Raw genomic sequence first — 17,272 nt, forward strand, 5'->3', positions numbered from 1 at the left:
TCTAAAGAGTGACATTCGCTTTGGTAATTTAAAGTCATTGAGAAACAATAATCACTATATTGCTTGTCACACACGGAAGTAGCACTTTCATCATTTTGGTATCTGACAAGTTTAAAAACTTGGATTTGGCCATAAATAAATACCATTATAAAGTGACTCACCTTTAGGGAGGGAGGAGAAAAGGCTCTTTGACAGTAATTTAATAATTCTTCATTAACAATGCAGTCAACTGAAGGAAAACCTAAACACGAGTCTTGAGGAATATATTACCTATTGTTAATATTTTAATGACTGCTCATTGGACCAAATGCACGTCTTCTGAAATCTTAAAAAAAAAATCACTAAGGTGCTTCTTCTTCAAACCAGTAACTTTTAATGTGTTCTAAGCCAAGAGGACTACTGAAATTTGCTTGAGTTCATTGAGTTCTCGTTTTGTTATTTTTATTAGAAAAGGAGGCTAGTCATCATAAAATCAAAGCCCAAATTTTAGCTCTGAAATAACTCAATTCTAAATTGTTATTAAAATAATCTAACACTTTGATTTTTCTGCCTCATTTTACTCCCCTCTGCATATAAATAAATGCTCCTTGACTTACAGTGGGGTAACATCCTGATAATTGAAAATGCATGGCCTGACCTGTGGTGGTGCAATGGATTAAGCCTTGACCTGGAATGTGGAGGTCACTGGTTCCAAATCCAGGGTTTGCCCGGTGAAGACACATAAGAAAAGCAACTATGAGTTGATGCTTCTTGCTCCTCCCCGCCCCAAGCCTCGCTCATGCCTTTCTCTCTGTCTCCTTAAAATTAATAAATAAAATCGTAACAAAAAAGAATGCATTTAATATATCCAACTTGCCAAACATCAGAGCCTAGTCTAGCCACCCTTACACATGCTTAGAACACAATAATCAAAAACCATTGGCAACACAGTACACTGTAAAGCAGTGTTTTTTAACCACAGGTCCACAGACCAGTCTGCCAGAAATTTCCTGCGGATCTACAGAAGAGTTAACCACCCTCATGTTGTGTGAATATTACAGGCCCAATGATCTTAGTCAAATTCGCTTATGCTCAGGGTGATTACTGCCTTAACACCCCCGAAATAATTCTCCTATTATTTTCACCGGCCCCCAAGTGTAAAAAGGTTGAGAAGCACTGCTGTAGAGGATTGACTGTTTACCCTCATGATCTCATGGCTGACTGGGAGCTGTGGCTCATTGTCACCGCCTGGCATCATGAGAGTATCCTATAGCAAGCATATTGCTAGCTCTGGAAAAGATCAGTTCTAAGTACTCTTTCTACTGAATGGTCATTGCTTTCACATCATTGTAAAGTCAAAACTTCTTAAGTCAAAACACTGTAAGTCTGGGGCTGTCTGTATGCACATAACTTCTCTCTCCTTCTCTCCCCCCCCCCCCCCAGGCTCTGATAAGAAAATAGATATTGGTCATTTTTTACTGAGATATTGTACTGGCTGTCCCAAGGAGTGGCTAACCAAAGACAGGGCACTGGGGATTTTTTTCCCTTTTCTACCGAGGACTGTGTATCATTCATAAAATAACACATGCTGTTAATGTGTATTTATATATTATTAGAAGTGATAAACTAATGAAATAGAAAAAAATTGGGCCCTGGCCGGTTGGCTCAGTGGTAGAACGTCGGCCTGGTGTGCAGAAGTCCCCGGTTCGATTCCCGGCCAGGGCACACAGGAGAAGCACCCATCTGCTTCTCCACCCCTCCCCCTCTCCTCCACCCCTCCCCCTCTCCTTCCTCTCTGTCTCTCTCTTCCCCTCCCTCAGCCGAGACTCCATTGGAGCAAAGATGGCCCGGGCGCTGGGGATGGCTCCTTGGCCTCTGCCCCAGGCGCTAGAGTGGCTCTGGTCGCAACAGAGCGACGCCCCCTGGTGGATCCTGGTCTGGCGCATGCGGGAGTCTGTCTGTCTCTCCCCGTTTCTAGCTTCAGAAAAATACAAAAAAAAAAAAAAAGAAAAAAGAAAAAAATTGAAAAGAGACTCATTGATTTCTCTTTGGATCCTGTTTACTTAAACATCTATTTACTTTTCCAAATAGAAACAATCACTTAGATGCAGTCTGGTCAGTGAGCAACATGAAACAGGAAGCTTTACAATCTTTTTATTCTACTTGATGGTAGATAAATGATTGCTGTAAGAAATACTTAGTAAAAGGTTAACATGAATTCCAACAATAGTCATGTTTTACAATGATATATTATCACCACTAATGGCTGTTAGGTTTCTTTTGTCACTGCATTCAGCAGTTGGCTTAATTTCTCTTCCACCTGCTATCTCTGAAACTCAGCCAGATTCTCTTGTCTTTGGTTTCTGATGCAAAGTTCATTACCAGCCAAATGAGAAAGGATTCAGGTAAATATTTGCCCTGAAATTAGATGAGTCTGCTGCAGGAACAGTCATGGGCATCTGAAATACTAACTTCAAAAGGTTTACAGGTTCCTAAGAAAATATTTTGTAATTTTGACTGGTGAATGAGTTTCCAAAAAATTTTGTTAATTTTTTAGGTGAATTCCTTATATTCATGGGATAGACAGCTATAAGATAAAGGAAATAAGACTTTAATAACACATCTTAAAGTCATGTTTTTGAAGGAACTAGTAATGTGAGAAAGAGGATTGGTTTATTTTGTACAAAGCCTTGAAAATCATAACAAGTTTTGGCTTTATTCTCTAAGCAAAGAGAAGCCAGTGAAAGTGTTTTGAAGGGAGGATGGTATGTATCATCCAACTTTTATTTAGAAGGGTGACTGGTACATTTTGATGGATATATTAGGATAAAAAATTGGAGGCTATGGCAGGAATAGTTAAGAATAGAATTTTTTTACTGCTTTTGAGTGTCAGGGCTTTTCTACATATCATTTAGACAGCTCACATCATCTGGATTAATAGATGCAGAAACTAAGGCCTGAGGTAGTTAAATAAGTTGCTCGGACTCACAAAACTAATAAATGGTGTAGCCCATGCTATTTATATCCATTTGTGACTTCAGGGCCTGTGCTCTTAACTAATGTTGGTAGAAAAATTTAAAAAGAAGTTAAAAGGGTGCTGGTGGACTTGATTAGATATGGAGTTAGCTGGGAGTAGAGTGAAGACTCTGTAAGATGGCTATGAGCCTAAAGCCTGAGGGACTGACCAGAAGGTGTGAGTTATAATTAGTCAAACTAGGAAACAAAGGAGTGCAACAGGTTTGGGAACATATTTAGTTAAAATTAACCTACAGATATACTTGATAGCGACATCTAACAGTTAAAACTTTCAATCTGAAGATTAATTTGAGAAAGGTTTGGAGATTATTTTCACTGAGATAGTAACTTGAAATTCCAAGAAAAAAGTTGAGCTCACCAATCAGAATGAAGTGTGAAAAGATAAAGGCAAAGAACAAGCCTTGAGAAGTATTTTTGGGACAGCTGAAAGAGCAAGTCAGTGAAGAAAACACAGAAGTAGTCAAAGACATGGGAGGGCAAGAAGTAAATTCAGAAATTCTTAGTGTCATGGAATTTAAAGAAAAGAATTTTAAGAAGGAAGAGGGAGTCATCAGTATCATGTTTTCAAAAGGTATTAATAATATGATAAATGAAGCAAAGGCAATGGAAAGTTTAACAGTGAAAATTAGTTTGGTGGAAAGGCGAATCAGTGAAGGAAGATTTTGTGGGGCAGGTAGGGGCAGGTAGATGTGTGTAGTACAGCAGTAGACATTTATTATTATTATTATTATTATTTTTGTATTTTTTCTGAAGCTGGAAACGGGGAGGCAGTCAGACTCCCACACGCGCCCTACCAGGATCCACCCGGCACGCCCACCAGGGGGCGATGCTCTGCCCATCCGGGCGTCGCTCTGTCGCGACCAGAGCCACTCTAGCGCCTGGGGCAGAGGCCAAGGAGCCATCCCCAGCGCCCGGGCCATCTTTTGCTCCAATAGAGCCTCGGCTGCGGGAAGGGAAGAGAGAGACAGAGAGGAAGGAGAGGGGGAGGGGTGGAGAAGCAGATGGGCGCTTCTTCTCTGTGCCCTGGCCGGGAATCGAAGGGGGACTTCCGCACGCCAGGCCGGCGTTCTACCACTGAGCCAACCGGCCAGGGCCAGCAGTAGACATTTTTAAGGTTGGGGAAAGGAGCCACTGGGCTGAAGACGTGAAAGATGTAAGAAAGAAGAACTAACTGAAATAGTAAAGGGATTAAACTTGCAGAGGAGTTGGGATGCTTTGTCCCCTGGTACAGACTAAAAGAAGAGGAAAAAAAGAAAATTTAGAGAAACTTTTGATGGAAAAGAGAGTAGTTGTGGAAGAATATTCTGGAAGACCTTGATCTCAGTAAAAGAGGAGGTGAAGCTATCTGTTGAAAGGCAGAAAACAGTTCTGAAAAGTTGAGAGTCTACTAGAAATGTGAGAAAGCATTTAATGAGCAGACTTGTCATCTAGCTAAGGTTAGATAACGTGAATTTGTCGTGGTATCAGTAAAAACAATTATATTGCCTTTTTTTATAGCCCTTGCCTCATCCTATGACAGAAGTTTGATGAAATGGATTTACCACAAGTAAGTGTTGGCAAAGTGGGTCTGGGAGGTCAAGGAAGCTGAGACACTAGAGAACATCATTAAAGGAAGATTCAAACTGAGCAGGGAGAGTAAGGTAGTAAAGCAAGGAGGATTGGCCTGGATATGCCAAGAGAGAATATTGAAAAGACTCAATAACTTCTTTTGGTTACATCCAGTAAGAAACCTTAAAGCTGTTCAGCACATGCTATTAGTTACAGCTCTTTAGTAAACTTTGCTACTATAGTTTATTCCTTGGGGGTCATACTTTGAACCATGACAGTTTAAACTCAGATCTTTTACTGTTGATTTTTTAAAATAAAATTGCATAATTTATAATGTAGAAAAGATAGGCTATAAAATAGTAGATGATAAGATTTATGACCAGATGACCTTTTTGGTTTTGCTGTAGTTGTTTTGAGAAGAAGTTCATTGATGTTGAAGTAAACTTGCACTGTAGCACTGATGAACCAAAATAACATTATTTTTACTTTATTATTTCTATTTTCAAAATAACATTTGCTTAATTCTTGTTGATGTGTTTATGTATGTTTTTTGCTGAACTGAATCAGCATTTTTATGAGATAAACTTTTTCTTGTACCTGTTGTAATTATTTGGGTAGTAAAGATCCAGTGTAATAAATCGACTTGATCCTCTATTAATTCACTTAATAAGATTTATAATGTAAGATCAGTGGGATTCATTCAGATTATTCTTACGATTGCTTTTTCTCGTCTGGACTAAGCAGCCACTGAATCCTTGTTTGCTTTTCTTTCAGCCAATTCATTAAAATTTCAGAGCAAAGGAATCTTTTATTTTAATTGAAGTTATTTTGGTGACATTGGTTATTAATAAAATCATATAGGTTTCAGGTGTACAATTTTGTAATACATCATTTGTACTTTACACTGTGTGTTCACCACCCCAAGTCAAATCTCTTTCCAAAAAGGAATCTTTCAAAGTTTAGTTTGATAGAAAAGTCACACTGTTAATTAAAATGCGTAAGTTGTCTTTGAGTTTATTGTTTAATGATTTCCTTCTCTCTTTTTATCCAGACACTGAATAATGAAAATGTTTTAAATTTTTGAAAAATAAATTTTATATTATGCCCTGGCCAGGTAGCTCTCAGTTGGTTAGAATAGTCTTGTTGAACAGAGGTTGCCGATACGATCCTCGTCAGGGCACAAACAGGAACAGATTGATGTTTCTGTCTCTCTCCCCTTTCTCTCTTTAAAATCAATTTTTTAAAAATTTCATATTAACCAGATTTATCTTTGAAAACAAAAGGATAATTTCTCAAGATAACATAAATGTTTTTGGAGAAGAGTTTTACCTAAAGGACCCTGCTGGCTTTTTTAGTCTTATAGTATTCTAAATGATATATTTTCCTTCGTCAGATATATAACCTAAAACATTCCTCTGTTTTCCTTGTTTATCAGGAGAAAAATAGATTTCACTCAGCCAGGCTTATGTTCCTTGTCCTTTGTGTACTCGATACACTTGACAGAAATTTCCTATGCAAAACATATATATTTTATTTTTAAAAAAAAATTTTTTTTAATTCATTTTAGAGAGGAGAGGGAGAGATGAGAAAGAGAGAGAGAGAGAGAGAGAGAGAGAAGGGGGGAGGAGCCGGAAGCATCAACTCCCATATGTGCCTTGACCAGGCAAGCCCAGGGTTTCGAACTGGCAACCTCAGCATTTCCAGGTCGACGCTTTATCCACTGCACCACCACAGGTCAGGCCAAAACATATATATTTTAGAAAACAATATTGTTTATTCACTTTAGATACATACAGTACTTTTTTAAAATATAGAAAGTATAACACTTAATTTATGATTTCAAGACTTCTTATACTTTATTATCAATGTGAGGTGGTGACTGGGTAGAACAGGAAACAGAACAAAAGGAAGAAAAGGGACTGCTGATCCAGTGATCATAGAGAACAGGATTATATAAAGAGGTTTAGAGATTGAATACAGTATGTGAGGGGCAAAGGGATAGTCTCTGGAGAGAAATCTTTAGTGCTTATTATGGAAGATAATGCTCTAAAATAGCATCTGAAATGAAGGGCTATTTTTCTGAAAATACATACCATAAACTTATTTTTGTATTTGAAGCAAATTGTTGTGAAGTAACATAAAGAGAAAGTAAGCTTTCATCTCATTACAAATACTTAGGTTTTATGTTGTCTGTTTATTAGTGTCCTACGGGATATTGGTGGAGTGGGACACTGAGACCTTGAGTAAACATAAGACCTGCAGCTTGTCAATTTAGTCATCTTTATGTCTTCAGATTCAAAACATGCTTTAACTGTCACATCCGATTCCTGGATCACTTTCATCAGTGTCATTTCTGAGCAATGCTAAACATTAAATAGCATGAGGGCTCACTGCTGCCAGTACTTGGAACGAAAGTCTAGTTGTTAGTCCTGTATCCCAGTCCAGCGTTCTGGATTTTTTGTATTGAGGATGACCCATACCAGGAATCCTAGCAGACTCCAAATAGAAAGCTGAAATGAGATAGCTTTTAGCAAGACGAGTAGACCCTAAATTCAAATGATTTAGTGAGCAAGAGCCGCTGATCAGCCAACTTGTAAATTAACATTTAGAGACAGAGGATCTTTTTATGAGCAAAGGCATCCACTAGCAATATGATGGAAGATTTAGAGTAAACAATTCTGAAGACTATGGACACCCAAACTTTTAATTATAGACAGTGATAAAAAAAAAAATCAGGCAAAATTTGGAGGAAAAAGTATAAGAGGGCCTGTTAATTTGAATACCATAGCTTTTGATATCTGCACTGTGGATAGCATATTTTTGTGATTTTTCTTTTAGATTGTGAAATAATACTTGATTATTGTAAATAATTTGGAGCAATACATAATCACTGACAAATCTATTTGGCATCTCTCCTTCTAGTCTATACTAATACTAAAAGCATAATTCATCTTCATACTGCACAATGTATTATAACCCACAGCATGATATTTTTCTACCTAAACTCAAAGAATTTAAGCCTTAAAAATAACTTAATCAAACCTCCTAAAATTGGAGGAGGAGCTATTTGAACCAGAATGGTAGGTGATAGAAAAGGAACGGCAACTATACACATACTATATGTCAACAAGTGAGCATCAAATCAAATGGAAGAGTATGACAGGGGACTCCAGTGATGGCCAGGTAAAACTAATCCCAATTTTGAACATAATTGTAAACATGCTGTGGAAACCTTTTATAGTACTGCATTCCTCAGCTACTTTTAATCCAAGTGATACAACTGTTTTGGCATGGCTGCTCGAACAGATCTCCAAACAAATGTTGTTCCTGGCACAGGATTCTTCTAAGCAGTTCTTTCACACTGCTGATGTTGTTCTTTTTTTTTTTTTTAATCTTTCATTCTTTGATGCATTAAAACCTATCAAGCCTATAATTTATTGCTTTGAAGATTAGTTCATTTTAAAATACAATGTGTGAGGAGGAGACTTCACTTGAACGTAGCAGAGTGAAGAAATTTTTACTCTTCCCTTCTCATTTAAAATTCACTAAAATCAAGAAGACAAGGAAATAGAAAAGAAGTCTATCATTAGTGAAACTACGCACAAGGCTAAACCCAACATGCAAATAATGAAGCATGACTTGCTAAAAAACTGTTACTTTGAAATCTGCTGGAGGATGCCGAACCCCTCAGGGGAATCCAAAGCAATATACTGATTCTTCTAAAGGAAAATGTTATAATTGCTTTTAAAAACTAACTAGTGAGTCTTTATTGAGCTCTGATGTTTTCACAGACTCAAAGAAATTATAGACATGATCTGTTACAGAAAACACAGTAACAAATTTTTAAAATCTCTCCAATACAAGTTTTAAAAATAGGTAACAGTACAATAGAAGATGTAAAAGCACTGTATAAACCTCAGGAAAGAAGTACAAGAGAAAAAGAAAAGCATTAGAGAAATGAAAACCACATTAGGAATTTTCAAGAGAGAGAGAGAAAGAGAAACAGACAGAGAAAATGTAATCAGAGACACAGCTGAGAGGCTTGAGGAAATTACATAACTTTAAGTATATACTGCTTATATATTTTACAAAGGAGATCTAACAAAGGCATGGGGTCAGCAAACTTCTTCTGTACAAGGCCAGATAATAAATACCTTTGTGGTCAGTACTGTTTTTGTTACAATCATTCAGCTTTGCCTCTTGTAGTACAAAGCAGCCATAGACACTGTGTATGGCTGTGTTCCAGTAAAACTTTATATTCAAAAACAGATGGTGGGCTGGATTTAGCCAGGCCATAGTTTGCCCACCTCTGATGTTGATGAAGTGCCCACCTCTGATGTTGATGAAGACAACAGACGAAACTGAAAACATATTTAGAACTATAGTGGAAGAAAAATTTTCCTGAAGTAATTACTGTATTTTTCACTCCATAAGACACATCTGACCATAAGACACACCTAGGGTTTTAAGGAGGAAAAAAAAAAAATTCTGAACCAAATGGTGTGTTAAAATATTTAATAAGGCCCTGGCCAGTTGGCTCAGCGGTAGAGCGTCGGCCTCGCGTGCTGGGGACCCGGGTTCGATTTCCGGCCAGGGCACATGGGAGAAGCACCCATTTGCTTCTCCACCCCCCCCCCCTCCTTCCTCTCTGTCTCTCTCTTCCCCTCCCGCAGCCAAGGCTCCATTGGAGCAAAGATGGCCCCGGGTGTTGGGGATGGCTCCTTGGCCTCTGCCCCAGGCGCTAGAGTGGCTCTGGTCAGGGCAGAGCGTTGCCCCTGGTGGGCGTGCCGGGTGGATCCCGGTCGGGCGCATGCGGGAGTCTGTCTGACTGTCTCTCCCCGTTTCCAGCTTCAGAAAAATACAAAAATAATAATAATAATAATAAAATACACAAAATTTTGCTCCATAAGACGCATGAGCATTTTCCCGTCCACTTTTGGGGGGAAAAATGTGTGTCTTATGGAGTGAAAAATACGGTAAAACTTTGACTCAAAATGACTATGCTGTGGCCTGTCTGTAATTAATATTGATGAATAATATTAAGGCATAGCTTGGTCAAATTACTGAACATGAAGAATAAAGAAAAAATTCTGTGGCCATCTAGGTAGTGTATTAGTGTATTGACTTACTTTGGCTCTTTAAGCCTCAACAAGAAACAATGTTGGAAAACAATGAAGGAATGTCTACCATATCCTGAGGTTACCCAGGATTTTTTAACCAAATTCTTTAAGCATAAATATAGCACATGGATGTTATAGGAAAACATCTAGTGTAGAAAAGCTCAACAAGCTTTTAATACCCATAAGCATAATACCCATAAGAACTTTTTAAAACAAGTTATATAATGATAAAATGCATGTAATCAAAACGTGAATCAAAATAAAGAATACAGAAAAATAATAGTAACAAATTCAGTTAATTGCAGAACTTATATAATTCAGTGGAAATTATACTTTCAGAACAGATTATAAGTTTATAAACCTTGATTTTTTATTTTATTTTTTTAAGTTGAGAGGAGGGAAGACAGAGACAGACTCCCGCTTGCCCTTCTGGGGCCATGGCTGGTTACTCTGCAATCCAACTATTTGTAGCCTGAGGTCGGAGCTCCATGGAGCCATCTCAGCACCCAGGGCTAACTCACTGGAACCAATCGAGCCATGGCTGCAGGAGAGGAAGAGAGAGCGAGCAAGAGAAAGAAGGGACCAGGAGAAGGGTGGAGAAGCAGATGGGCACTTCTTCTGTGTGCCTTGACCGGAAATCAAACCTGGGACATCCACACACCAGGCCAACCCTCTACCACTGAGCCAGCCAGCCAGGGCCAATAAACCTTGATATTATGCAAATAATAAAATTAACAAATCAGGTGAGGAAGGAATTAAAAGAAGTAAAAATGTGTCCCTTCATCTTTCTTAGCAAGGAATCAATAAATGCTTCCTAAAGTTGAATTTTTCATAATTTTTCCCTAACTCTAGCGGGATCTTTTAGGAACTGGTATGCATTCATGCAGCACTCATTAGAAGATTTTCCATTTTCTCAGGTTCTTTTTCTTCAGATAATTCAATGAAAATTTTAATACTCTTAACAATGCCATGTAGGGATGCGTTGGAATGAGCAAAAAATAAGAAGAGATTTATTTGATTATATGGTAGAATTTTTAGTAGTCATTTAAGTGAAAAGAAATTTCCTCTGGCTTCCTACATCCTTCCTAGTAACTGAAAGGTATTCCTTTCCAGCCAGTGGTGTATGCTTTTAAGTATGTAGCTCATACAGGACTATTAAAACTAAGATGTAGCCTGGTGAAGCTGTTGAGCTTCACTATAATAAATCTTCTAAGCTGTTAGGCAAAAAAGTATTAATGGGATGAGGACAGGTAGCATAATGTCATTAAGTAAATAGTTGCATTTAACTTCATTAATAAAAAGTGTTATGAAGCGGCCCTGGCTGGTGTATAGACATCCCAGGTTCGATTTCCAGTCAGGGCACACATGAGAAGTGACCATCTGCATCTCTTCCCCTCCCACTTCCCCTTCTTACTCTCTTCCCCTCTCACAGCCAGAGGCTCAGTTGGTTTGAGCATTGGCCCTGGGTGCTTTGGTCCAAGCATCGGCCCCAGATGGGGGTTGCTGGGTGGATGGATCCCAGTCTGGGCATATGTGGGAGTCTGTCTGTCTATCCTCCTCTCACTAAAAAAAAGTGTTATGCAGCAAACTTGTTGCCAATCTTTTTTTCTATTTCTCTTCGTTGCTCTGAACTTATTATTTCTACTTATTGGGCTAGTTTTCTTCATAATTCTTCCATGTTCCTCTCAGCATGTTCCAAAAATTAACACAAACATGCACACACGTTATTAAGATGCAAGTTATTTGTCCTTGCATTAATTGTTGTTACTTCTACTTTCCACTATTTCCTTTACCCTAACATGCTAAATATTCATAGGTAAGTTTAGATACTAGCATACTATGTATAAAATTCCAAGTTAAATATAAGAGGAAGTCAGAGAGGAAACTTTTTTTCTTTCAAAGAGCTTACAATATTCTAAGTATTATTTAGCACTTGGAGTTTCCTAGTTGATAGCCCATCAACCTTAGTTAGCATTTTTGGATTTTTAATAATGGTTTTCCTTTTTAATTTTTAATTTGAAAAATTTCAAATTACAGAAAAGTTGAAAGTATAATACCATGGAAATCTAAATTACCTTTATCTAGATTCACTAATTGTTAACATTTTGCCAGTGTATAATTTATTTCTACTGAGCCTTTTGAGACATCATTGACACTTCATCCATAAAAGGCTTAGCATGTACTTCCTAAGAACACTCTTCTACATAACCATAATATAACTATTACACTCAAGAAATTTAACATTGATACAATGCTATTAACTACACTGCTCACAAAAATTAGGGGGTCAGGGGATGTGCAGATACTCTAGTCCTTTCAGCCTTTTGTATTTTATTTTATTTTTTTAAGTTTTTCATTTTAGAGAGGAGAGAGAGAGAGAAAGAGAGAGAGAGGAGAGACAGAGAGAGAGAAGGGGGGAGCTGGAAGCATCAACTCCCATATGTGCCTTGACCAGGCAAGCCCAGGGTTTCGAACCGGTGACCTCAGCATTTCCAGGACGACGCTTTATCCACTGCGCCACCACAGGTCAGACCCTTTCAGCCTTTTTTTTTTTTTTTTTTTTTTTGTATTTTTCTGAAGCTGGAAACCTGGAGAGACAGTCAGACTCCCGCATGCGCCCGACCGGCATCCACCTGGCACGCCCACCAGGGGGCAACGCTCTGCCCACCAGGCGGTGATGCTCTCCCCCTCCGGGGCGTTGCTCTGTTGCGACCAGAGCCACTCCAGCACCTGAGGCAGAGGCCAAGGAGCCATCCCCAGCGCCCGCGCCATCTTTGCTCCAATGGAGCCTTGCTGCGGGAGGGGAAGAGAGAGACAGAGAGGAAGGAGAGGGGGAGGGGTGGAGAAGCGGATAGGTGCCTCTCCTGTGTGCCCTGGCCGGGAATTGAACCCGGGACTTCTGCACGCCAGGCCGACGCTCTACCACTGAGCCAACCGGCCAGGGCCCCTTTCAGCCTTTTGTATTGTGCATTTTCACCAATGAAATAGAAGTTGGTTTTGCATCTCATTTACATAATTGAACAACTTTCTTTGACTTGTCATTTGCTTTTCTGATGTTCTTGTTTAATAAAAAAATCAAATGCTTTTTTTTATTGCTTAATATTCATTTTGAACTGTCTCCTAATTTTTGTTAGCAGTATATATTCAGTTCATTAAAACATGTCATACATAGATAGTATTGTAGACTTGGGGCAAAATGTTTTTTTCTGCCTGCTAAAATAAATATATTTTCCCTCTTGAAGAGAAATCTAAGGGGAAAGTGTTTGCTATTTATTCTATGAAATTGAGTAGCATAGATTTGTTACAGGACAGGAAGTAATGATTGTGCTTGGAGTGGGCATCTTCCATCAGTGAGAATCTGTTGAAAGATATGCTGCACATGTGTATAATATATATTTATATACTTTGTGCTATTGTTTGCTAACATTTGTAGAGAATTTTGTCAGTAAAAAATAAGCTATTATTTGTCATGTATAATAAGAACTGTTAGATTTGAGCCTTTTTTTTCTTTTAAAGTGAAAGACAGGGAGGCAGGGAGATAGACTCCACGTGTGTCTCGACTGGGATCCACCCGGCAAGCCCTCTATGGGGCGATGCTCTGCCCATCTGAGGTTGTTGCTCCATTGCTCAGCAACCAAGCTATTTTAGTGCCTGTGATGAGGCCATGAGGTCATCGCCAGCACCTGAGACCAACTTGCTTGAATGAGACATAGCTGTGGGAAGGGGAGAGAGAGAGAATAAGAGAGAGAAGGGGGAGGGGAGGAGTAGAGAAGCAAGTGGTCGCTTCTCCTGTTTTCTCTGACTAGGAATTGAACCCAGGACTTCTAGATGCCAGGCTGGTGCTCTACCACTGAGCCAACTGGCCAGGGCCTAGATTTGATCCTTAATACTTTTTCTCATTCTCCTATTAGACTAGTTATACTCATAAACTTCTCAGCTAAACTGTTGCAAAGAAATAAATATTTTTGATATTTGTTTTACTTTTCACTTCATGCTTAAGTGATTATCATCAGCACCTGAGGCTGATGCTCATACCTACCAAGCTATCCTCAGAGCCTGGGGCCGATGCTCAAACCAGTCGAGCTACTGGCTATGAGGTGGAAAGAGAGAGAGAAGGGGGAGAGGGAAGGGAAGAGAAGCAGGTGCTCACTTCTCATGTGTGCCCTGGCCGAGGATTGAACCTGGAATGTCTGCATGCCCAGCTGATGCTCTATCTACTAAACCAACCAGTCAGGGCCAACCTGGGTATTTTTAATGGGACAATAACATGAAATTTCACAGTGTTTAGCCCAGTAGTTATTTTCTACTACAGCCTATGTGTGCTCCCTTTCCATTTTGTTCTGTTTTGTCTTCAAATGATGACATGATACTAGATTTCACACAATCAAGCCTTATAACAATTCAGAATTGAGACCAGGACTTGAACTTTATACATCAAATTCTATTCTTAGATTCAGTGCCCATTCTGCCAACTAAAGTTGAATTTTGCTTTATCTTTAAAGCATTGTCCATTTTTAACTTCCTAACTTCCTTGTGATCTTACTTGTGTCTAGGAGAAGTAATGGTTTCCTATATTGCAGGAAACAGACTAGAAAGGGAACAAAGATCTACAATGAAAAGTAAAAGCAAAGTATTATAAGAGTTTCAAACATCTTTATAAACCAGAGCATTTGGTCCCCAAAGCCTGTGTGAAATACAGAATTGATATTTTCTTTGTGAAGTTCATCATGTAAATTGTAGTGAATAGTCAGCTAATTTTAAAATTCATTTGGTGTTTAAATGTTTTGAATTGTATGTACAAGCTTTTTGAAGAACGTGTATTTTTTTCTAGAAAACTGGCTCAAAACCAATTAGGCTCTGTAACTCCAGAGAATAAAAACAACTCAGGCCAAATTTTTCTTATAGTCTTAATAAGATTAATATGTATGCCTGGGTTCTTAATGTGAAATTGATCTCAGAAGGAAGCAGACATACTGCTTTTCTGCTTGACTTTAATTTCATAGTGATCAGGGAAGCAGCATATTCTATTGGAGAGTTCCTTACAACAGTTTCTTGAAAGTTTTGATTTTGCAGGGATAGAATAGCTCTCTGTCAAGCAGGAAACAAAGTTAATGTCATTTATTATCACCAAAATATATCACCTTTAACTTAGTTGGTATTAAAGGCCCCTGGTAATATGTAATACCACATCCAACAACTATGGAGTACTTGGCTATTTTCAAATGCACTTGGAACATTTTCCAAAATTGACCATAAGGGAGGTCATAAGACAGTCTTAAGATTGAAATCATATTGAGTATGCTTTCTAATCATGGTGGAATTAAGCTGGAAAACATAACATTTTCATTGGGTAGTCTTCCAATATTTGAAAAGTACATCAACAGAACTACAAGAGACTAAGAAGAGAAGTAGACAAAATTTCCCAATATCAGGAACAACAACAAAATATCACTACAGGTCCTACAGTTATTAAAAAAGAGGGTTTTCTGGGCAATACCTTTAATTAATGCCAATAAATTAAAAAATTCACATGAAATGGACAAATTCCTAGAATAACATAACTTGCCAAAACCAATACTAAACTCAATAATATAAACACAAATAACCCATAAACCAACTTAAAAATGGGTTAAAAAAGTGTTAGAGCATCGGCCTGGTGTGCAGGAGTCCCAGGTTTGATTCCCAGCCAGGGCACACAGGAGAAGTGCCCATCTGCTTCTCCACCCCACCCCTCTCCTTCCTCTCTGTCTCTCTCTTCCCCTCTTGCAGCCAAGGCTCCATTGGAGCAAAGTTAACCCGGGCGCTGAGGATGGTTCTGTGGCCTCTGCCTCACGTGCTAGAATGGCTCTGGATGCAACAGAGCAACGCCCCAGATGGGCAGAGCGTCACCCCCTGGTGGGCGTGCCGGGTGGATCCCGGTCGGGCACATGTGGGAGTCTGTCTGACTGTCTCCCCATTTCCAACTTCAGAAAAATACAGAAAAAAGGGTTTAAAAAAGGATCTGAATGGACATTTCTTCAAATAAAATATATAAATGGCTAATAAGCACATGAAGAAATGTTCAACATCATTAGTTCATCATAGAAATGAAAATAAAAGCCTCAATGAAATATCACTTCACACCTACTCAGATGGTTCTAATAAAAAAGATAAGTGCCGGTGAAGATGTAGAGGAATTGGAACCCTTCTACACTGCTGGTAAGACTAAAATAGTTTAACCACCTTATAAAAACAGGCTATTTCCCAAAATGTCAGATACAGAGTTCCCATATGATCTCACAGTTCTACTCCTAGGTAAGTGAAAACATGTCCACACAAAAACTTGAACACTAGTATTCATATTAGCATTATTCATAACAGACAAAAAGTGAAAACATCCCAAAAAATAAAAGTCCAGGACCAGACAACTATACTAGTGAATTCTATCAAACATTCAAAGAAGACTTGGTTCCTGTTCTACTCAATGTCTTCCAAAAAATTGAAGAAGAAGCAACACTTCCAAACACATTTTATGAGGCCAACATAACCCTCATACCGAAACCTGGCAAGGACAACACAAGGAAAGAAAACTACAGACCAACGTATCTGTAATGAATACAGATGCTAAAATACTAAACAAAATACTAGCAAATCGAATACAACAATATATTAAAAAAATAATGTGCCTGACCAGGTGGTGGCGCAGTGGATAGAGCATCAGGCTGGGATGCGAAAGACCCAGGTTCGAGACCCCGAGGTCACGGGCTTGAACACAGGCTCATCTGGTTTGAGCAAAAGCTCACCAGCTTGGACCCAAGGTCGCTGGCTCGAGCAAGGGGTTACTCTGTCTGCTGAAGGCCCATGGTCAAGACACATATGAGAAAGCAATCAATGAACAACTAAGGTGTCACAATGAAAAACTGATGATTGATGCTTCTCATCTCTCTCCCTTCCTGTCTCTCTGTCCCTATCTATCCCTCTCTCTGACTCTCTCTCTAAAAAAAATAAATAAATAAATAAATAATGCAGCATGATCAAGTGGGAGTCATCCCAGAATCTCAAGAATGGTTCAACATACGTAAAACAGTTAATGTAATACACCATATCAACAAAACAAGGAACAAAACCATATGATCCTATTAATAGATGCAGAAAAGGCATTTGATAAAATACAACACAATTTTATGTTTAAACTAAAAAAAATGGGTATAGAAGGAAAATATCTCAACATAATAAAGGCCATTTATGACAAACCATCAGCTAACATCATATTAAATGGCATAAAACTGAGGATTTTTCCTCTAAAGTCATGAATAAGACAAGGTTGTCCACTCTCTCCACTCTTATACAATGTAGTACTGGAAGTTCTAGTCAGAGCAATCAGACAAGAGAAGGAAATAAAAGGCATTCATATTGGGAAAGAAGAAGTAAAGGTTTCACTTTCTGCAGATGATATGATCCTATACATCGAAAACCCCAAAGACTCCACAAAAAGACTATTAGAAACAATAAACCAATATAGTAAGGTCACAGGATACAAAAGTAATATACAGAAGTCTATTGCCTTCCAATATGCCAATAATGAAACATAAAAAACAAACTCAAAAAAA

General features: G+C 38.5%; 1 protein-coding gene and 1 non-coding gene across 4 annotated transcripts in view; both read left to right on the forward strand.

Annotated features, from left to right (window-relative positions):
* MCU (mitochondrial calcium uniporter) overlaps nucleotides 1-17,272 on the forward strand; it is a 259,606-nt gene that overhangs the window by 149,912 nt on the left and 92,422 nt on the right. The window contains exon 1 of one of the 3 annotated variants that reach the window (XM_066243196.1): nucleotides 4,532-4,561. The exons of the other annotated variants lie outside the window; for them this stretch is intronic. Coding sequence (XP_066099293.1) covers nucleotides 4,547-4,561 — 15 coding nt within the window. The 5' untranslated portion in view covers nucleotides 4,532-4,546. Of the gene's footprint in view, nucleotides 1-4,531; nucleotides 4,562-17,272 lie in introns of those variants that run through there. 3 annotated transcript variants of the gene reach the window in all.
* On the forward strand, nucleotides 9,086-9,161 carry TRNAA-CGC (transfer RNA alanine (anticodon CGC)). The gene has a single exon. It is a non-coding gene; the product is annotated as a tRNA-Ala (tRNA).

The sequence above is a fragment of the Saccopteryx bilineata genome, chromosome 9, assembly GCF_036850765.1.
Source record: "Saccopteryx bilineata isolate mSacBil1 chromosome 9, mSacBil1_pri_phased_curated, whole genome shotgun sequence".
NCBI lineage: Eukaryota > Metazoa > Chordata > Mammalia > Chiroptera > Emballonuridae > Saccopteryx > Saccopteryx bilineata.